At 42.9% G+C, this 23,325-nt stretch overlaps 1 protein-coding gene across 1 annotated transcript in view; it reads left to right on the top strand.

Moving 5' to 3' along the window:
- PCP4 (Purkinje cell protein 4) overlaps nt 1-23,325 on the top strand; it is a 47,206-nt gene that overhangs the window by 8,826 nt on the left and 15,055 nt on the right. Inside the window, exon 2 of the mRNA XM_066254960.1 lies at nt 13,628-13,679. Within this exon, the coding sequence (XP_066111057.1) occupies nt 13,628-13,679 (52 nt within the window). The remainder of the gene's footprint in view (nt 1-13,627; nt 13,680-23,325) is intronic.

Below are 23,325 nucleotides of genomic sequence, written 5' to 3'. Positions count from 1 at the left end.
AAAACACATATAATATTTATAATCGTACCCATTTTTAAGTGTAAAATTCAATAGTGTTTATTTATGTTGTTGAGAAACAGATCTCTAGAATTTTTTCATCTCATACAACTGAAACTCTGTCCCCATTAAACAACAACTCCCCTCCTTGCTGTCCCACTAATCCCTGGTCAACACCATCCTAGTTGGTATTTTTATGAATCTGATGACTCTAGTTACCTCATCTAAGTGGAATCACATGGTATTTGTCTTTTTGTATCTGGCTTATTTAACTTAGCATATTGTCCCCAAGGTTCATCGATGTTGTATCATGTGACTGTGCAGGAATTTCTTTAAGTCACTTTCCCACTGTGGGAAGATTAGTTAAAGGTAGACTGTATAATCTACACATCTTCTCACAGAGCAGAAGGAACTACAGTGCAGCACTTAGGCAATATTCTGAGAGCAGGTCAAGAGTGAGGGTGTCCTGGACATTCTGCAGTCGTGGGACTCCTACTCTTCCCTACCTACCCAGGGACAATGCCAGCATCAATCCAGATATTGGTTATTGATCAAACCTAATTTTTTTTAATTGATCTTCTGAGATCCTAATGAGATATAAATAGAAATTCTAAAGTCCTCTTCACCATGGATGGCTATGGGAATTCAGCATCTCACAACCCCAGGGGTGCCATCATACTGAGGTTTATACCAATGGTACCCCCAGAGGTTGTGCTGGGCACAAACTGTGCAACTGAACATGGTAGCCCTGCCCATCCCTGGGGTGCAGTCAGCCTGCTTAAAGGCCATTGACCTAGGGAAAGACTGTTGTTTCTATGAGCTTACTTAGTATTCAAGGACTTAAAGGAGGCCATCCTTGTCATTTCATTCAAAGTAGTCATGTTAAAATAGGGAAGTGAGTGCCCAAAGGCTAATCTTGTACAAAATCAGAGAGCTTCCTGAGGAAAAGCCCATCTAGGTTTCACTTACACAATTCCTATCCTATTATATTTCTCATTTTCTGTCACATCCTCTCTACAACCCACATCCTTTTTTGTCCACTTGTCCCAATTCTGTTTAGGGCTTGGACATGAAATATATTAAAAATAATATTGTCCTGGAATTTATTTTTTATTTTTTATTATTCTCCAATAGAAAAAGGACGATGACTGAAGCCTTGACAAAATCATTCTTTCCTTTATCGGGTCTTCTGCTTTATTTTCAGAGATTTAGGTGTCCACACCGCCTGCCTGGGCCTCCTGACCCAGTCACACATGGGGAGGATGGCCGACGTTGGGACTGCTGCTCCTGTGAGCCTCTTGCTAAGTCCCTGTGGACAGAGTTCTCTTCTGCCTTGCCAGGCAGAGTTCCCCGATTTTGCGTTTACACCAGTCCCCTCCATTCCTTCCCTTACCTTCTTCCGTGGCTCTGCTTGAATAAAAAAGAGCACTTTGAACTCCCAGATGAAACTCTTATAAAACACGTTCCCAGGGAGTGGTGGCCCTTTCTCGGGTAAAAACCATCGTATGCACAATTGGTAATCAGTTATGTTGTTAGTCACGTTTCTCTCTGCCTTCTAAATCGTGATACTTTAAAGGAAAGGGACTGTGTCTCCTGTCCCTTTTCATGTCCCAGCACATACTGTTCAACTCACATGGATAGAGAAACCATTTTATGTTGGAGTTTGTGCTGGTGAATGAGTAAGACATGGTTTTTACAGTTCAAGGACTTTCTAGGGTGGCGGGGGAAACGGTATCATATGATATTCACTGGAGTACAGGGTCCATGCAGAGGACAGCTCTGTTCAGTGTGCCAGTCAAGTGCTAGGGAAGCATGGTTGACGTCCTTGTGCAGACCCAAGGAGGGGAAGGAGTTCTCAGGAAAACCTTCCCGATGAAGTCAACACTGACAAAAGCAGGGGCTCCGTACAGTACTGATTGAGGAATAGTCACCACAACTGACGGTTAATCTTCAGAGTCCTATTCGTTAGAACCAGAGGTAATATAGTGTCATGATGCAAACATTTCCTGGTGGTGTTCTATACCTCAGAAATGTGGGCTATTTTACCTCTTCTTGAAGATAACTTCTTAAAATAGACGTAGCAATTTGTCAAGCACTTCCTCCAAATACCTCCTGTGAGTTCATTTATTTTTTCATCTAGATTTAATTTTCCCCATCTTCAAAGGAGATTTGCTTCATTTTCTGGGTACTGTTTTGTGACTTTCCCTGTCATCATTCTTTTTGCTGAGTTCTCACTGATAGATTTGGCTGAAGTTCAGGCGAGAGTTCCCCCACGGTTGGATTTGGGATGCGGATTTTGAATTCTCACATTACAAAAATACAAATGCAGAGTAATGTGACTTTAGAACTATAAGCTGTGCCCTCAGGGGACCCTGCCCCCATTCCTGTGTTACGCAAGGAAGATGGACATGAACTGAGGAGTCAAGCAGATCCTCTGAAACGAGCCAATCTAAAAGCAAGCAACAGCACTGTGGTCATCTGCCCATCTACCTCAGCAGTAAACCCCTTCTGAGTGGACAGTAGCTAGGACAGAATGGAGAAGTCTGAGTGAGCTTGAACTTGGGCAGTGGGGTCAGGGCCGATGACCCAATCTGTGGGGGCCGTAAAAAACAGAAATGTGGGGCCCTGGCTGGTTGGCTCAGTGGTAGAGTGCCGGCCTGGCGTGCAGAAGTCCCGGGTTCGATTCCCGGCCAGGGCACACAGGAGAAGCGCCCATCTGCTTCTCCACCCCCCCCCCTCCTTCCTTTCTGTCTCTCTCTTCCCCTCCTGTAGCCGAGGCTCCATTGGAGCAAAGATGGCCCGGGCGCTGGGGATGGCTCCTAGGCCTCTGCCCCAGGCGCTAGAGTGGCTCTGGTCACGGCAGAGCAACGCCCCGGAGGGGCAGAGCATCGCCCCCTGGTGGGCAGAGCGTCGCCCCCTGGTGGGCATGCTGGGTGGATCCCGGTCGGGCGCATGCGGGAGTCTGTCTGACTGTCTCTCCCTGTTTCTAGCTTCAGAAAAATACAAACAAACAAACAAACAAAAAACCCCCCCAGAAATGTGGGACTCTGTGTTCAATGTTATTAAGAATTTCATGGCAATGATGACAGAGCATTAAATCAAGCTGAGGTTCTTTCTAAGCCAGATGCCCTGTGTAACTACATGGGTCACATGGTCATGAGGCTGACCCTTCTTCTCCTGCACACCTGGGTAAGGATGGGGCTGTCTGATTGCTCTTAGTGGGAAAAGAGATAGATATATAGTTAGACAGGCAGACAGACAGACAGACTGATAGATAGGGAGCCCACTTAGCAGGATGCTTGAACAAGAAGCTAGGTGATGCTGGCTGCCCTTGCAGGACTGTTGTAACTAAATTGATTCAAAACCACTTGGAACATGTGTATATTTTCAAAGACCATGTAAATGCTAAATTATAACCCCCATGTGAAAAATCCACCCAATTTCTGTCCCAAATGTCTTTACTGAGCGTTGGTGGTTCACTCAGATGTACGCTTCAGTGGCCTGTTTTGTCCTGAGGTCTTTGTCCTACACTCATCTTCCATCCTCACCTTCTCTCCTATGTGTGCCATGCCAGAGAACACAGAGGGCAGATGTCTTAGGCCTGTTCCATTAAAGAAACATTTGTGTGCTTGGGAAGTAGAGAGTCCTCAGCATAGGAAGTCAGGGTCAATGAGTGCAGATGTGAAGCATCCCAGGGCAGAAGCTTCAGCCTCAACCCTAGAAGGCCACCTTCAACCGAATTATAACAGGGGTTATTTTCCAGCAAATTATGTTCTGGGTTTTGGAGAGATCTGAAAATAAAATAAGGAGCACATATTTGTCATGAAGGCGATGGTGCTGGTGGAGGTGGTGGTATGTGTGCATTTTGTTTTTGTGGGGAGAGGGCTGGAAATTTTGCCTTCCCAGGGAGCAGCTGATCGAATAGGCCAGGTAACCTTTATCCCTGATTTCTAATCTGTGTCTCAATTGGCTTGAGTTGTGACAGCTGATTTAGGACAAACCATTCCCCTTCCTTGGAAGAGTATACAACCTCAGGCTTCTGCCATGTCCTGAAGCTATTTTTGTTTTAGTTGAGTGGAGGAAAAAACCCTGGCTGCTTCTTTATTACCAAAAAAGAAAGTCTGTAGTTTCTGCAGCCTTGAAACACCCCGTCTTGGAAGAGTACGCTGGGTAGCCAGCATGCCAAGTCAGCATCTGCTCCTCATCACGGGAAGTCAGCACATGAGGGCAGAGCTTTGGCTCTCATAGGAGAGGCATATGGACGAGAGCCCGTGAAGCTGGTTAAGTGTGTGAAACACCAGGCAGGACACCCAGGCAGAGCGATCACCGAGCGAGAGCTGTCCGCATGGTCCTGGAGCCGTGACCTCACAGGTGCAGGTCACAGCTGCAGATTTGGGTGACATGGTGTCAGAATGGGTGCTGAACCTACAACATGTGGTGCCAGTGTTCTCGAGAATCCTTTGAAGTGTGTTTACCCGTTTTCTTACAGCAGTCAATGCATTTTCATGCATTGGATTTTGTGGGATGTCATGGTTTTCCACAATGAGGAGAGTCAGGAGGCATGCTTCCCCCTCTGCCACCCAACGAACCGAGGCATATCATCTGTGATGTTGGTGGCAGAGGGGGTGTCAAAGTTAGGTCTTCTATTATCCAAGCCAGTGTGGCAAGTGTGCTGACTTCCAAGCCAGTCTGCCTGGATTCAAACTCCATCTCTTTCACTTAGCAGCTCTAGGTCTTTGGGTATGTTGCCAAACCTCTCTGTGCCTGAAGTCTTCTCTCTATCAAATTGAGATAGTTGTCATATCCACCTCACAGGTTGTTGCCATAGAAGTGTTAAGCGGTTTGCATTTGCAGAGAAAGTGCCTAATAATGCCTTGGTGCAAAATAGGAAAATGTCTTTGCCAAACCTGTAAGCATCATCGTTGACTCAGCCTTAAGCGTGGCTCCTCTTGTTGCACAGTGGGTTTGGTTGTGTATTTTCCTCTCCTGCTCATTCTTTTGTTCCCCTGGTGAGGAAGTTGTGTTCAGTAGATCATGACTGGCTCTACCATGGTAGAGCCACCTGACCATGGTGACTAACCATTTTATGCCCAGGTTGGGTGGCTGTGTAGGGGTTGGCAGGGCACGATTCTCCTGGCCACAGGGACATTTTCTTTCTGTGGGCCCATGCTTTGCCTTCCTTTGATTGTACCCAGCAATGTGCTTTAGTAGCAGTGTTGAGGAAGAGATGGGTGAATGCAATGCTGGTGTTAATGTTGAAAGCAAAGCAAAACTGGGTCTTTTTCTCTGTGGAGAATTTCTGTAATTTGGGGAAACTACCTGTGGATTTTCTGATCCTACGTCAGCTTCTCTGGCCTCTGAAATATAGAAGTTTCCCCCAAATCACATGATTCTAGGGGGGATGAGCAGGGTTGGTGCTTTCACAGTGATACTGAATAGATTTCATTTAGCTCTAGAAAACTGGCCGTGCCTGTTGGTTTTCTTTCTCACCATTTGTATAAAGTAGATGTGCCCTTAAATGAGGTAGTTCACTGGCATGTCTTGGATTCTGCATTTACATTTATCTTTTATTGACAGTTGTCTATCTTCTTTATTTCCCTTGGTGTTTGACTGGTCAGTCGTGACTTCTTGGGACAGGAGAAAGCAAATCTCCTCTGTCTTTTTGTCTTGCCCTGCTTGAATTGGTACCTCCTGTGTAGACAGGGAGAAGTAATAGTGAATATCTATGTCTTTGTCTGAAAGCCTATTATCTTTTGTTCAATCACAGCAGCCATTCTAAAAAGCATCTGACCTTTATACCAACAGCCTCTATTCTGAGAATAATCTAAGGAAGGACTAAGAAGGAAGGGGCTGGATGAATAAGCATTTCTTTGAAGAGTCTGTGGATTGAGTTAGAGGCACACACGTTGTGCCACGGCCGCTCAGCCCTCCCAGCTTCCTTACACACTCTTCTTTTGGCCATCATTCCACCCTCCTCCTGTGACTTCTCTTTTCAGGAAAAATACAAGCTGTGGTTGGTACCGAACACATAGAATACATCCATGCCAGGATCAGGGGCCCAGGAAATGTCAACTGAAATTAATAACTTCGTAACTAACAGGTAGAGGCTGCTTACTTTATGAAAACAATGGTGACAAATACTGATATCCTCTCTTTGGATTCTCATAGTAGCCACATGAGATACACATTTAATTTAATTTAATTTTGTCCTTCATGAAGAAGAAGCTGAGCATATAAAGAGGCCAAGATATGAGTGAAATCACTTGTTCACAGTGATTCGGCCACGCCTGAGAGCTGGGGTTCCTCCTGGTCTCCCAGCTGCTGAGCCCAACGTGCTCGCGTTACCGTATCTTCCTGCCAGTTGAATACAATGGGAAAGAAAAGGGCAGCCCTCTTTTACTATTATTTTGCAGTCATTTTTATTTTAGGGACCAGATCCACACTATTTGACTGTTTTTGCTTTTTAAATCTCATTTAACTCTCACAAACTGATGAGGTAGTTATATTGTTACTTAGTTTTATTGGAGTGACATGAATTAATATAATTATCCAGGTTTCAGGTGCCCAATTCTACATCACATCTCTACTCCATATTGTATTTCATCCCCCTCAACTCAAGTCTTTGTCCATCACATTTATCACCCCTGTGCCCTTCTCCACCTCCTCCCCACACCCCGCCCCTGCAATCTCCATACTGTTGTTTGTGTCCATGCGTCTTTCTCTCTCTCTCTCTCTTTCTTGTTTTTGGTCCTTTTTTGCTCAACCCCTTCACCTCTCTCACACAGCCCCCACCCCGACAGCTGTCTGCCTGCTCTATATGTACGAGTAAAACAGCGTTATTTAAAAAGAACATTGGCACAAAGAAAAAATTAAGGGTAGCAAATACTAATTAAAAAACATGACTACAGGATAAAATATAAAACGAATTTCAAGAAGACAAAATCCCTAAACATGGCCTCCCAAAACGATAGCAAAGCTAGTTATTTCTATTACCATGAAGGTCAGAATAGAAATGCTAGGGGCAGAGTGTGGTGTTGAGGCAGAAGCTCAGCCTTCGGGTCTTGCTAGGTGAGAGCAGTGCAGGGACAAATGAGGAAGAACTGTAAGGGTTAATTAATGTACCTGTCATTGAAAAGACCTGTCATTTTATTTTTAACCATCTTTTGAAAAAGAAGAAAACACAGCCAAAGTCTACACCAGGGGCCCCCAAACTTTTTACACAGGGGGCCAGTTCACTGTCCCTCAGACCATTGGAGGGCCGGACTATAAAAAAAGCTATGAACAAATCCCTATGCACACTGCACAAATCTTATTTTAAAGTAAAAAAACAAAACGGGAACAAATACAATATTTAAAATAAAGAAGAAGTAAATTTAAATCAACAAACTGACCAGTATTTCATTGGGAACTATGCTCCTCTCACTGACCACCAATGAAAGAGGTGCCCATTCCAGAAGTGCGGTGGGGGCTAGATAAATGGCCTCAGGGGGCCACATGTAGCCCATGGACCATAGTTTGGGGACCCCTGGTCTACACCTTGAGAGATTAAATTAGTGGAGTTTCTAATGCTCAATTTTTGGAATGGTACTCATAGAATTCTAGATGATTAAAAACTATCAGAGGCAAGCAACTCTATCTATCCTGTCCTCATCGCAAAAGGTTGGCAGGAAAGTCTCTTCTGCTTTTTATTTTATTTTATTTATTCATTTTTAGAGAGGAGAGAGAGACAGAGAGGGAGAGAGAGGAGTGAGAGACAGAGAGAGAGAAGGGGGAGGAGCTGGAAGCATCAACTCCCATATGTGCCTTGACCAGGCAAGCCCAGGGTTTCGAACCGGTGACCTCAGCATTTCCAGGTCGACGCTTTACCCACTGCGCCACCACAGGTCAGGCTCTTCTGCTTTTTAGAAAAATGCAGGAACTCTGATCTGGGAGAGGCCTTTAATGACGTGCCTTTGATGTTCCTGAGAAGCCACTGGGTTAATGACTGCACTGGCCCCAAGTGATGGGCTGTGACCTGCTGGCCGCCCCAGCTGTTTACCCCATTTCACTGTGCCTTCGCCATGGTTTGATACCTCGTCTAAGACACACATGAGCCTCTGTCCATAAAACATGAAACACAGAACCATAGAGAAACAAGAAGGTGTTTCTTACTTACTGTTTCAATAAGCACGGCAATCCAGAGAAAACTCAGAAAAACACTGAGAGGGATGCACAGAGATCCTTGGGGCAGGGCAGGAGGCAAGTGTCTCCATTTTGACATGTGCCCTTCTCCTGGGATCTCTTTGGGGCTGGGTGTCGATTTTTCAAAGAATTTGCAATATATGAACCAATCTCTGCCAAAGATACACAGCTTTGTGCTTTTCCTCTTATTTATGAGCCATCTGAGGAGCTGCTTGTCATGATACTGTTTCAGTGGTGCTGGAAATGCTGGAGTCATTAGAAATGCAAGTCCTGGGATGCAGCGGCATGAAAAGAAGACAACACTGAGAAGAAAAATTACTTAAGAACAAAAGCATCACCAGGGGCTAGGTGGCATTCAGTAGCACTCGCTAATAAGAGTCTCTAAGCCATCACGAAAATAAGATGGATTTGTCTTTTCCTTCTTTGCCAAATCTCTGCAACTACTTGGTAGGCAGAGTCCAACAGAGCCAGATGTTGCTAAAAAGTGCCTTAAAACAAGGACTCACCCTTCTCTTGATACACAGTTGCCATCAGATTGATAGCACCAAATAATATCTCTTATGGGAAATACTGTCAGGATGGGCCGGTGGGAAGCGCACACCTACTGGGTGCCAGGTCCTTACACCTGGCCAGTAAGAGCCAGTGGTTTTGATGGGTTCTAAGAGGGAGGAAACGGAGATTGGACAAGGGATTTCCCAGCAATGCATAGCTGCTGGGGCTGCTAGCACTCAAATGTCTTCTCAAGAGGTGGAAATCCTCTCTGATATCCCCACTGGGGTCTCTCACCCATGCCCCTGATCTTAGCCACCTTGGGTCAAGCTCTTACCCACAGTATTGAGGTGGTTGGGTTAGTCTCTGTCTGTCCCTCCAGGTTGTGAGCCAGTCAGAGGAAGGATGTGCCCTTCTCCTGGGGACTCTCCGGGTCTGGCTCATGGGAAGAAAAATAAACAGTCCCAGCAATGAGCTACCTTCTCACTCCCACCCCCAACCGTGGGTTGAGTCTGGGCCTCTGACCCTGAATCTGTGACCTTCACTGCCTGCCTGTGGTTTTGCACATTGATGAATGTACCTCATTTTGACAGTCAGCTTTTGAAAAGAATCTTTATTTCTCAACCTGGGAGAGAGCAAAGTCCACTAACAGGAGAAATTTCTGTGGGCAAAAGTAGGTTTTCAGTTGTTCGTATGGAAAAAGGCATGCAGGTTATGATGACTACAGTAGCTTTGTTAACTCGAAAGAACATCATGGTGGCACAGGGGAGTCAGGTACAATCTCATAAGTGCTCCAATTGCCGGCCTTCCTTATTTACACATTCCTGTAGTTTTTGAAAACCAGTAAAGAGACTTGAATTTAGGTGACCTGCCTGGGTTAGGCCCACTGCCTAGATACAGAGCAAGAGTATGAGAGCTCCTCTGATAGCCAAGACTCTATAAAAAGGCAAAAGTGGTATTAAAAGGCTTAATTTTTGAAGTAATTTTGCCTGACAGTCCGGTTGCAGCAATGGCTACAGGAAAATGACAAAGAATATGCCTTCACCTCGTTTCCCAGAAAGCAGAGCCTGAGAAAAATGCCGTCTGTGCTACAAATAAAAAAGGGGGGACCAGGAGGGAGGGAGAAACAGTGGGAAAAGAGAAGAGAGCCTGGGAGGATTCATCGCCCAGCTGACATTGCCAGGTAGCTGCACGCAGATGCTCATCTGGTGCCTTCAAGGCTGTGTGAGCCATGTCTGAGCACAGATCCCAGCAGAAAAAAGGTGACTGAGTTATCAACTGCCCTGCCTCTCTCTGGTCCAAGACATACACCACAGAGTGTCAATTCCTGATGCTTCTAGACTGGGCAGTGTCTCAACCTTGGCATCTGCCCAGGGACAAGGAAGAAGCCCCAAGGCAGGAAGTCGAGTGGTGGAAACTCACAGCACAAGATGGGCAAGAGGTGACATGTTGTCCCTTCACACCTGCTTGAAGTCTGTGGAGCCTCTGTCGAGCAGGTCACTCACAGTGGATCTCACCAATAGGTCTGGGGAGAGGTGTGTGACTCATCACATAAATTTGGCTGGCTGACTCTCTTCAACCAAGTTGCAAAATCACGGACAATCCCTTTACATAAGATACTCCACACCAGCAGGCTACGCCAACTTTCTAGTAAGTAACTGACTTCAGATCCATTTCTCCCTGCACCTTGAGCTTGGAGTGGCTATGAAGGCACGTCCGATCTCTTCCATCCTACACCACGGGGATGAACGCACATCAGTAATACAGTGTCTTACCAGTCAGTTTAAATAAGAAGCATGCTGTTTTACTGACCATCACCAGCAGACCCAGAAATAGCCTGATTACACATTGGTCGCAAAGCCTAGGTTTCCTTTGAAAATGAGCGACTCGATTATTTCTCCACCCATATTGTTCCTTGTGAAATCTACACAAAGTCTTGGTGTTCGTGGAGTAGTCACCATTGGGTGAGGTGAGTGAGACATTTCTCAGACACAAGATACAAGGATGAATCCATTGATCCATTCATCCACCCATCGATCCATCCATCCATCCATTTCAGCATAGCCTAGTTATGGGATCCTGTGTTATTAAAATTTCACAAAAGACCTCATAGCAGTATGATTGATCCCTGGACTATTGGTTTGACTCTGCTTTCCATAAGTCGGGTGTCTTCAAAACCTTTTCTTGGGTGCTAATGAAGTCACAGTGACCTTCACATAGGACTTTTTCTGTCTCAGTACTCCCCACCTGCTGAGGGAGGCCCTCAGGGGGATACTGAGAGAGATGCTCACGCTCAGAAGTTTAAAGGGAGGGCTTTGGAGCAGGTGCCTCTGGGTTGGAGTCATGTCTGTGCCACTTCCCAGCTGTGTGAACTTGATTAAATCCTTTTTGTACTTCAGGATACAATCTGTAAAGTGAGGCTGATAAGGATAATGAGGGTACGTACTTTGTCAGAGATGTTGTTGTAATTCTATGAGTCGATGATGTCTGGGAGCCCTTGGAGCATGTTGGCTGTGGCATGTGTGAGCCATGACCGCCCTGACACCAGGCTGATTTAGACTCTCTTCATTTACCAATTTGGGGGAATATCAGTCTTCTCACCTGGACCTGGTGACAGAACAATCATGTGTGATGACCTGCAAGATCCTGGGAACAGGAAAGCTCTTAGATAATTACCCCACTGCTCTCAGATTTGCCTGAAAAATGTCACAAGGTCTCAAAGGATTCTGAAAAAAGGATGTTTTCAATAATCAGTTCTCCCCTGTCAGGATCATTTTCTAATCCGAGACACCATTTCCTTATGACACCTATCAACTAGCTGCATTTTGCCTCCATCGGATAAGGCCTGATGCAAGAACCCTGCCTTAGAAATCCTGGAAAGAAGACTCCTTTTTGTTCCTTAATCCATGCATTTCATTTTGATTTTCCTTGGGTTCCTAAAAAGTGATCTTTTATAAAATGAAGAATTTGTGACATTTGAAAGTTGTCAATGTATTTAAAGATGGTGGGATTGAGTGTGCACCTATTTTGTATGTGTAAGCCATTTAATTTGACTTTATTCAACTCTAGAACACTGTTTTTCTATTTCTTGGAATTTGATTTTTTTAAATGAACCATTTTTCCATAATGTGGGAAGGGTAGAGTGTTTGAATACTGGGGAAAGCCGCTGTGCTGCTGGCTTGATCCTCCACAATGGTGATCACATTTCTATGAGAGTAGGAATGACCACAATTGTCACTGAAAAGAGGAGCTATGAAGTTAAGCACAAGGAAAAAAGAAAGGGGCATTTTTACTTGCAAATCCATGATCTTTAAGAAATATGTAATTTGGTTTAAATGTAGATGGTGTGTATATAATACAGGTTGAGTGCTTTAGATAATGATACTATAGCATGGGGACTTAATGGGGTGTCTCAAAGAATAATTGATGTTTGGCTAAGAACTGCAACCGTCTCCCTGCATGGGACCCTAGGAAAGATCTATCATTCTGACAATCTTATGTGTACTGACTTAAATATGAAGAAGGGACCCACACTTAGGTCAACTTTCCAACTTGTCACCTTTTCTTCCACTTCCTGCCAGAGTGAGGTGTTTTTTCCCTCTCAGAATGGGACAGAGCACCCCCTGACCTGGGTGGATATTTATGCTTCACATTGGCTGGGATGGGGTGTGCGCATGCGTGTGTGTTGTGGGGTTGGTAATGATCAGGAGACTTGATTTTGTCTCTCTTGGGCTATCATCTACAGAAGGCAATAAGCGAACACAGGATGGTTAACTTTGTTAACATAAATCCTTATTGCTCACCCCATTTGTTTACACCAGTCAGGTCCTGACATTTTCTCAATCAAGTTTGACTAAGGACCAGGTAATTTCTCATGACAACATTGAACACTAACGGGAACTAATTAACTGATTATTATTTCTTTGGTATTATTTTAGGCTGAAGTCTTGAACCAAAATACCCATTTTTGAGGGCTTCTTTATCCCTTAATGGGAGTCAGTGCTTGAGGTTTTCTCCTTATCCAGTGCTCTGCCTTTCTTTCTAAGGTCCCATGCAGAGAGTTACATAACAATGACAGTTCCTGGGCAACACTCACCTCTGGGCAAGGAAATCTAGTCCTCGGTCTTGCCCGTGACCTTGGACAAATCAGTCTCCCTAACTGGCTTAATTTTTTTTCTCACCTAAAAGTTAAGAGACTTTACATCTCTTCAATCCTTTTAAAATTTAAAGCATATTTTCTGATAATTATCAGAAAATTTGATTGACAAAATACTTCTCTCTTCATGGCTTAGAATAATTCTGAACATCGTGTTATTTAAAGTGAGTAAAAAAGCCAAAGCTAAATAAGCTTTGAGGAAATATGCTTATATGTTTACACGTGTAACACATTTAACACAGCTCCCCTGACCTTCTACCTGGACCATCTTGCTCAAAGATTCAAGTCTAACCATGAAATAGTCATACTTCTGGTCAACCTGGTAAAATAAAAATGCATAGGAGAGGCATAAACAATGACAGAAAAATAACAACAGGAGAAAGTGTGACTATCAACATAATTTTTTAGTTGATTAAAATTCATTTCAATAAGACATTGGATGCTGTGGTTGGAATGAAGATGTAGCAGTCTAATGACCACCATTGGCAAAGGTGACAGCTCTGATCTCATGGTTGGCACGAACCCTTGGCTTTTTCCTTCATATTTTCAGTGAGGTTATACTCTGTCAACAACAGTCTCCCACCTGCCGTGCCTTGATGTGGGCGAGGGAGGTAGTCTGTGCCACTTCAGTAGCTCCTTTTTTTCAGTTGATCATTTCCTGATCTCATGAGCACCTTGTTTTAACCACCCGAGCTAATGTAATATAGAACTTGATATAATGAAAGAGATATTTGAAACTATAAGAGAGAAAAAATAATTCTGAATACATTTGATAACAATTCTTTTCTTTTTTTATGCCTTTAGCGACAAGGTGCTGGGGCAACCAATGGAAAAGACAAGACATCTGGTGAAAATGGTAAGATGGCATGAGTAGTCCAACTACTCACTGTTTTCTCATCTCAGCCTTGGGCATGTGGCAGGTGTGGACCATGCCTTCCATACAAATCAGCTTACTGTGTATGTCTGTGCTTCAGATAGATGGTCTGGTTTTACAAAAGAAACTGAGCTAGCTAAATGCAGTGGTAAGAATGATTTCCTCCCCAGTGGAGGACTCCCATTTTGGGCAACATGATAATTACAATGCAAATATAGTTCTCTGCTTTCTTCATTAGGGTTGGTGAGAACCATCCCAGTTGTTGTGAGGATAAAATAAGATCAAATGAGATAAGTGCTTGGAAAACTGTGAAATGCTTGACTCCTTACAAAAGGGTTTATAATCTGCTTCAGCCCTTCCTGTACACGGAGTGCAGTGCTGGTCCCAGGGAAGGGGCAGTGTCAGCGAGCACTCCTGTCACTCACCAGGAATTAAAAGTATGTAGTAGACACCAGAGTATTTGCATCCTGAGACTAGTCTGCATTTGACCTTCACTTGTAGGAATAATCATAATTTATGAATGGGGAAATTCAGGCGTGGAGTGGAGGAGCTGGGATATGAACAGCAATGGGAAGAACATGGATTTTCATGGTGACAGAGCCGAGAGTAAGCCTAGGTCCCCAACTTTAGCGGCCGTAACAGAAGTTGACTCATAATAATGAAAAATCCCCAGTAAACCCTGAGAATTCTATGAGTTTTGGCTCTGGTTCTGGGTGTTCTTTCTTTTAATTATAAAATGAACTCACATTATGTGGAAAACTAGTCCTGCTTCCCACTGGGTGAGACTGACGCTGGTGCCTACTCATTCAATTGTGTGGAAAGTGCCAATCTGCCACGCCAGCTCTAAACATTCCCTGGGGCCCTCCAAACCACTTTGGATGCTCCATCATGAGTCTGAGCTTGGGCCTGAGCAAAACCCAATTACTAGAATGTTCCTCTGTCCTATATGCATCTGCACCTGCTAACTCACCCAGCTGTTCCAAGACATCTTATTAAAGAGGGTTAGGGTGGCGACCCCTGGGATGAAAAGTCATTATAGCAATAAGCAGAGGATTTGGTGCCCAAGCATGTCCTGATCAGAGATGGCAGGGAGGGCAGGGAAAAAGATGAGTACTTTCACAAGCCTTTCATGAGGTCCAGGGCTCTCTCTGTCCCCTCTGTGTGAGTTGGGGAAGGGTAGATTGCTGGCCAGGCAGGAGCTTCCTGATTTTCTGGGTTCATAGATTCAGATCCATCTCTTCATTGGAGTTCATTTCCATAGACCCTCAGAACCTTAGTATCATGGGGCTTTATAGTCAGGAGACTCCCAAGAGGTCTCTTACTGCACCTGTTCTCAAATCTCTTGCTCTCACTTTTCTCCACTCTTAAAAATTGCTCAAGGACCCCATAGAATTTTTGTTAATGGTGGTTATATCCATTTTAAAAAAGTTTGCCCATGCTTTCACTAATGTGATACCTATGACAAGTTCTATTTTAAAACAAAAACTAAGTACATTTTCCAAAACAGAAAAAATAAATTTAATGAAAGAGTCGTAATGGTTGATGATTTTGCCAATCTCTTTAATGCCCCTCTGCATTCAGTAATGTTGTAGGTCATGTAGCCTCCAGAAAATTCCACTGTGCACTCATGAGAGACTGAGATTTATAAAAGCAAAACAACAAAACAAACAAATAAACAAAACTTTGGTAGTTAAAAAATAATTTTGATTCTGAGTGTTCTTGCAAAGGAGGGAAGCACCCCTAGGGCACCTGGTCCACACCTTGAGAACTGGTGCTCTGGCGTAACCACCGTGTCACTCCTGGGGCCTGGAGCCTGCAGGTCAGGCACAGTTGTGCCCACGACAGGATGCCTCTGTCAGTTGGCTTTAGCCTGGCGTCGTATAGATCCTTTGAAGCATGTCTACATGCTCAGTGCTTTGTACCAAAGGGAATTATCAGCAGTTGCAGAAGACATTACTTTCTGCCATTTCAGGGGATGGGATTTCTTGCAGCCAAAAATTGATCCATTCTCGTGAAAACTGAGCATGTCTTTTCTGAGTATAAACATTAATTGAAAGGAAAAATTCAAGATGATATGGTTAAAACTTTTCTTTATATAATTCTAGATATCAGAGGATATTTACTTCAGAGTAGAAAAAGAGAAATTTAGAATTAGCAATTATTTGATGGTTATAGAATAATTGTGCTGTATAAATTCAAATTATTATTAACATGTACCCTAATGTTAGACAAAACTGCTCATGTATCATATCTGTGCATGATATTTTATTATAATACTGAGTTTGTGATTTTGCCTCTAAAAATGAACCAAGACAAAGGTCTGTAACAACCCAACAACATTTAGGATAAAGACTTTTAGAAGTGGTCTAAAAGACACTTCTCTAAAAATCTAAGTTGCTTAATTTCTTATTCTTAAATTCATAATATGAGAAGATTATCTTGGAATTTCTGTGTTAACCTAAATTTACATTCCATTAAAAATCAAATTATTTTAGTCTGCTATCACGGGTATCCAGAGAGGTCTTTTATCTTAATGTATATTTCCTAATACAAATGAAGCTGCCTAGATGTATTTGAAGGAGCAGAGACCCATGAGAATAGAACTATAAGCACAGAACATGAAAATGCTAAGAGATTTGGCTAGTAGCCAGTTAATTGTAAGTAGTCAATTAGTCCCCAATTTCATTAGTCATCTACAAGGCAAAGTGTTCTCATTTCAAATGTTATAAATTCAGTTTAGGTCTCCATTTAACACTTAAAGCATCAAGATTACTGAGTGAATTGTGAGCACCTTAAAATCGTAATTTGCATCATAGAAGACAAAGGTCAGATATATTAAAACTCCAGAGGGATCTAGATTCTTGGGCTCTGCTGAAATTTGCTATACTAAATATTATCTCAAGAGGGCCATTGGCTGGGAATCTAGATTCCTGTTTTTGTTGCCATGGTATTTATTGATGTGAAATATAACATTTACCTACTCTGTACCCAGAATGCCTTTTCACTTTCCAGGATGCCAACCTCTGAACACACGACCCAGCAAATTCAGATGTTCTTCATCTCATTTGTGGTTTGGAGATAGGTTTTTGTTTTTTTTTTTTTCAGACATATTAGGGCCATTATTATTTTTTTAATTAAAAAATAAATTCATTAGGATCTTGGTGGTTCAGAGAGTTCCATTCCCAAATGAACAAAGCATCCTCATTATATGATTAGTTTAGGCTGAGAACTTTATTTGTTTCTTGACATAATGCCCTAATTGAGTGGAACCATAATTCATAGCTCCGGTTACAGCCCATCTGCCTCATTGAAATTGGACATGTTCATTGATACAGACGCAACTTTCTGTGTCTAGATTATTCACCACTCATTAGCAGTCTGGAGACAATTAAAAGGTGGTTTTTTTTGTTGTTGTTGTATGACAACAATTTTGATGGATATCTTGATTCGTATCTTAAAACTCATCATCCAGGGAGACTCTAATAAGAGTTAAATTTTTTTATTGACATCAAAAAGTAGAAAAAAACTGTGCGACAGCGGCTGCCGGGAGGCTTCCAACCCGAAGGGAAGATTTATGAATAATAAAACTCTGACAGAGCTTACTTTTAGAGCTTGGAGGCTTACCCAAGCTAAATTGAATTTCTAAAACGGGCATGGATTTCTCCTGACTTAGTGAGCTGTGATACATTTGTTTCCAAAAGGCTCTGTCTTCGGAGGTGAGCGGCACAGATGCACCTGATTTTAGTAAGAGAACCTCCTGTAACCCCACCTGTTGGTAATGCCCACAGGGCAGGCATTATTGTGAGCTATTTCTGGGGCTGATGGGGGTTGTTGTTTCTTTGAGGTGTGAGTAGCTGATCAAACACTCAGGAATTGTATTGAATAGGTGTGCTAATTTTTTGGGGAGGGGTAACAGATTGTGGCTTGAGAACTTTCTAATAGGTGTGAGGGGAAGCTAGGAGCACATAGATTTAGTTTGCTTTGATGTAATTATATGATTGCTAACAATGAATAACCTGAAACATTGTTATTCTGGGTACTCTCCTCCCCTTGTTTTGAATAAAACCAAAGCCCTAGAAGTTTATCTCACCTTTAGATTTGAGGGCATACACCTATCCACCCTCTCCCCCCACGTTGTAAATTTATTTTTCTATTATTAGCTCGGTGGAGAGATAGAATGATTGAGAAAGACCTGATGCATAGACAGATAGACACTATTAATCTGACCATGGTTTTTCAAATAAGAAATAAAATTCAAACCTAATCTGTGGTGCCACAGTGGATGCAGTGTCGACCTGGAGTGCTGAGGTCACTGGTTTGAAATGCCAGGCTTGCCCTGTCAAGGTGCAGATGAGAAGCAACTACTATTAGTTGATGCTTCCCACTCCTCCCCCCTTCTCTCTCTCCTTCTTCTAAAGTAAAAAAATAAATAAAATAAAAAAAGAAATAAAATTCAATATTTATTCCCAAAGCGCTTTCTACCCTCCCTCCTTGGCCCCAGATCACCCAGTAGATACTAAAAATGTCTCTTTGGTGTTCTTGACACCTGATGATCTATTGATACCTACAAACTGATTTGGGCAGTTCTTGCCTGGGATCCATTTGCTTAAAGTGATCAGTCTTTAAGGTGGGCCACCATTCCCAAGCCAGAATGCTCTCAATCTTTTCATGTTCCTGTAATACAACCATCAGCCACAGGAAGCCCAGGACTCGCCTGTGCTGATCTATCGTGAGTGTTGCCGTGAATACCGCAGGTGCTTTCAAGGTGAAAAGTCAAAGGATCCCAGTCTCCGTCTGGGTCTCTTGGCCTTCTTCTGTTCCTCCTTTTTCCATATATGAAGCAACCAGAAAGAAAAAGTCAAAACCACAGTGGATGAAATACTAACGTGGCTTTCAAATATTACTAGTGGGATATGTCCTTTATGCTGCTGGCTCGGAGCACACTGAAGAATCTATATATATTCCAGAAGGAAGATACAGGCACACAGGTTGATTGTGGTATCAATCCAGGTGGGGAAAGAATGAAATTGCAATTGCTTATTAAAGCTAGATTTTTTCTTTTTTGTATTTTTCTGAAGTTGGAAATGGGGAGGCAGTCAGACAGACTCCCACATGGGCTCGACCAGAATCCACCTGGCACGCCAGGTGGATTTTTTTTTTTTTTGCCATTTAGGTTGAACATTATAATAACTTCAGGGTGCAAGTAATAGTTTCTGTGAATACTGCAATTCTAACCCAGTAAACATGCTTGAAACATTGTCAATTGGAATGGAGAGTTGTTCCTGCCCTTCGTTTTTAATTCTCTGCATCTGTATACACTGTATAATTGAAAATGCTCTTACACACAGTCTTCTGTTTGATTTTATTGCAGACTTGGAGTATGGGTAGGGAGGCCATGCCAGGCAAAATTTCTCAGGGAATCAGGTGATTTGTCCAAGATTGCACCAATCAGAAGAGGAGAGCCCATGGAACAGAATGAGATTAATAGGCTTAGATCTTGGCCAAGCTGACAATGCATTCTCAACAGCACCATTATCTCTTCAATGTAGTTAACTAGCCTTTGGCAGGTATATATGTGATCTCAGAGTAGTTACAGGGGCAGCCATGTTAATTTTTAAAACTAAAACATTAAAGCAATATGTTAATTTGTGGGCTTATCCATATTTCCCCTTCTCTCTTTCCTTCCTTCTTTTGTTTTGAGATTAAGCATGGGATAACTTTAGACTATCTGAAGACAAAAGTTTGTTCCCTGTCATATGGAGAAGGCCCATATGCTTTAGTGCAAAACTGAAGTTATAAATTACAGTGATACTTCAGTTTTGGTCGATAATCCGTCCAAAAACAATCAGTGAAATCCGAATCCTATGAAAACCGAGGCAATTATTTCCATATGAATCGATGTAAATCCAATTAATTCGTTCTAGACATTCCAAAATACATACCCAAAACACATTACACTGAATATCATATATGCAGTAATCACTTACATGTAATTGTAGTATTAGCACTCGCAATCAATAAAAAAGCACAGAAACACTGGAAAGAATGGAATTGTTTGGCTAGGCGCGCAGGGTGACGCTCACACAATGAGAAACAACACCACACAGAGCAGGAGAACGCATGGGTTGCCCTTTGTTTTTGCAAAATTAGCAGTGAGGTCACATGGGCACACCGAGAAAATCTGAAACAACCGATGAAAACCTTGACAATTTTTTTGTGGAAAAAAATCGACGAAAACCAAAACCGATGATAACCATAGCCAACAAAAACCAAGGCATTACTGTATGCTAAAAATTGTCATGTAAGGTCTTTTTAAGCCTATGAAGTAGATTTACTAGGAAAATGGCAATTCCACCCTTAGGTACACTGCCCCAGTCAGGAGATTGGAACGTTTTATAGTCTGCTTGTCAATTTTTTTAGTATAAAAATAGTGTGTTCTAAGGGTTTAAAAACATTTAACTTTTTGCAAGTAGGTGAAACACTCATAATTTTATTTATAAAATTAATTTTCCTGGCAAATAGCTTTTTGGAAGTGAGAATCAACTTCAGTTTCAGCCCGGGCTACACGATAAGATGGTTCCAACGTGTGGGTTTTCAATCAGTGGCTCCACCTGTGATTTAAAAAAGCATGTAGAGATTTTAGTGCTTCTTGGGAAAGGATGTCCTTGGCTTGTAGAGTGGGCCTAGCTGTCTTCAGAAGCTGGGTTTCCTTAGGCAGGATCTGCTTCCCCATCCGGGTCACACAGGGACAAGGGAGCCTCGGAGTCTCTGGGAACGTCTCAGGGGCTTCCGTACAACCACCACGGGTAGCTTGCTTCAGAGCTGAGGTCTGATGCCTTCCTGTGTCTCTCCAGAAAGCTCTCTGCTAGCAATTTTAGGACAGAGCATTGTGGGAAGCACCAGGGGCCTGTTTGTGAGCACGTGTAAATTCCACTCAACACTACTGACCAGCTTCTTCCAGTGTTCTTAGCCAATAACGCATTGCAGTTTCCCATTGATGCTAATTAACTGTGACAGTTTGGCTCCATTTGGTCTATTCAATTGAGATGAGGTGCTGTTTCATTTCAAGTGCAATTTTTATTTTCTCCTAAGTGGGTTTCTCCTTGTTTTCAAGAAGGGACCAGTTTTCATTACTGTGGGCAAGCTGAGGACAGACTGGCCCTGAATCCCCTTTAATATATATTTGGCATACTTTATTATATTAGATTCAGGTGTACAATGCAGTGACTCGACATATAAGTGATCATTGTAATAAGTCTAGTCACTGTGCAAAGTTATTACAATACTATTGACTGTAACCTGTGCTGTTCATTACTTCCAAATGTGACAGTGGGCTTTTTGGTCCCGCACTCATACCGAGAAGACTGTGACATCACTGTGGTGTTGCTCCAGTGGCAGTTGGCTCTCCTACTCGCTTTTCTGCGGACTCAGGAGAGCAAATGAATGCCTTAGTGTCTCTAGATTGGAGTGATTTCACTCATCGACATGCTCTGGAAGACAAAACCCTAACAAACTCACTCCCCATTGTCTGATGGCCACCCCTTCCCTTTCCTACTCTCTATGCAGGACAGAGCCAGCTCCATCAAATGTAGGGTCCATGGAAAAATGAAAACATGAGCTTTGTTAAAAAAATTGCCTGGTAGAGCATTAGTCAAGCTGGGGCCTTCCAGTGGAAGCTCTGCCCACGCTGCCCATTGTGAGGATGGCCCATGATGTGTGCCACATACAAACTTCTTTTTTTAAAAATAAATATGTATCATTTTTTCCCAATGTATTATTTTCCCCCCACTACTTTCTAAGCTGCTATCTTGGTTTAAGCACAGCAAAGAGATAATTGGAAACTTTTTGGTGTGAAAATTAATTTGAATCTAATTTTTCAAATAAGGAGCATAAAACCTCCCTGCTCTTTCTAGTTTTCCATACTTTTATTTTATTATTATTTTTACACTTGAGACCATACAATTTTATTAACCAATATAACCCCAAAACATAAAAAAGAAGAACAATGGAATTGTAACAAGTATGATTGACTTAACCTTTTAAAAATAATTTTATTTAGAAATTAAATTTAATGGGGTGACATTGATCCATAAGAGTACATAGGTTTCAGGTGAACATTTCTATAGCATTTGAACTGTTGATTATGTGTGTACTCATCACCCAAAGTCAAATGTTTTCCATACTTTTAAAGGGACTTGGTGAATATTCCTGAATTGCTTTGTATATTGGGTGTGATTTTGTGTGATTTCTGGTTTTGGATCATACCTTGTGGATAATTAAAAATGGCTACAAAGTCTTTGACCCCTGGTGGTTGTGAGTCCCTTTCTCAATGTCATTGGGTCAGGCTGTCACCCCTCAGACCAACAGCACGTGGCAGAGGGCAGGCATGAGACTTTCTGGGTCCCAACCTTAAGAAACTGGCAGCTCCCCCTTTTCTCTCTAGGTGTACTTGCAGTGGGAGAAGCCAGTTGCCACTGAAGTCCGACTTCCTTGAAGCCATCGTGCTTGGAGGGAGCCTGAGCTAGCCATCTACAGCAGCCACCACAGAGGTGCCCCACCAGCCAGTAATTGCTGGCTACCCCGGCCTGGATGGCAGACAGGTGTGGGAAGGTCCTGCAGGTGACGCCAGCCCTAGGGCTACCTGGCTGCAACCATATGGGAGACTCTAACAAAGAATTCCCAGCTGAGCCTGCCAACCTACAGAACTGGGGGAGAGGATATTCACTGCTTGTGTGTAAGCAGCTGAATGTTGGTAATTTGTTCCACAGCAGTAGTTAACCGGAACATACCAAAACCTCTCATCTTCGTGGACGTAGGCTGGCCTCCCACCTCTCACTCCACTTCAGTTACATCTCCAATTGTTTTTCTCTTGCTTCCCAGTTAATATATAATCTCTTCAGGATATAGACCTATAAGGTCCTTGAAAAGCAGAAAAGGGATATTGCAGAACAGTATGGACTCTAGCTTTGTTTTGTTCATTTGTTCAATCGAGAAATATTTGCTGAGCACTTAATGTGTGCTAGAGATTGTAAACGGAGCTGGTGATGGGATCTATTCAAAAAGCAATGCCAGCAGAGTGGGGGCGGAAGCCCTCAGCGGCGAATGTGTCAGTCATGGTCCTGGCAGGAGGTAGAGGGCACAGGCCACCTTCAGTACTTTCAGGGGGGTTAACCACAGAAGGGACTGTTTGCAAAGGTGTGTGTGGGGCTTAGGGAACCCACAAAGAATGGTGTAGCCTCTCAGACTCGCAACGGCAGGGCCTGCATGGAGGGCGCCAGAACCCAGAGAGGATGCTGTGTGGAGGGGACAGCCTGACAGGGGCTGCGCTCTTCTGTTGACAAACATACCTGAACTCTGGGCAATTTTGCAGACATTTAGGGATGCTAGATTTAGAAAATAAACTTACAGGATATCTAGTTAAATTTCAGAATCAGATAAGCAAAAAACAAAAAAATGTTCTTTGTGTATAATAAATTTGTACCTGAAACATACTTAGACTGCACATTTTTTAAAAATATGAAATTCGTATTTAACTGAATAGTCTGTATTTTATCTGGCAACCCTAGGAGAAAGGAGGCAAGGCAATAAATACCTAGATCTCTCTCTTTCTGTCGTGGATGGCCTCTAA

Source organism: Saccopteryx bilineata, chromosome 2 (genome assembly GCF_036850765.1).
Source record: "Saccopteryx bilineata isolate mSacBil1 chromosome 2, mSacBil1_pri_phased_curated, whole genome shotgun sequence".
Classification (NCBI taxonomy): Eukaryota; Metazoa; Chordata; class Mammalia; order Chiroptera; family Emballonuridae; genus Saccopteryx; species Saccopteryx bilineata.
Note: the sequence above shows the minus strand (reverse complement) of the source record. Positions and strands in the feature narration are given on the sequence as shown.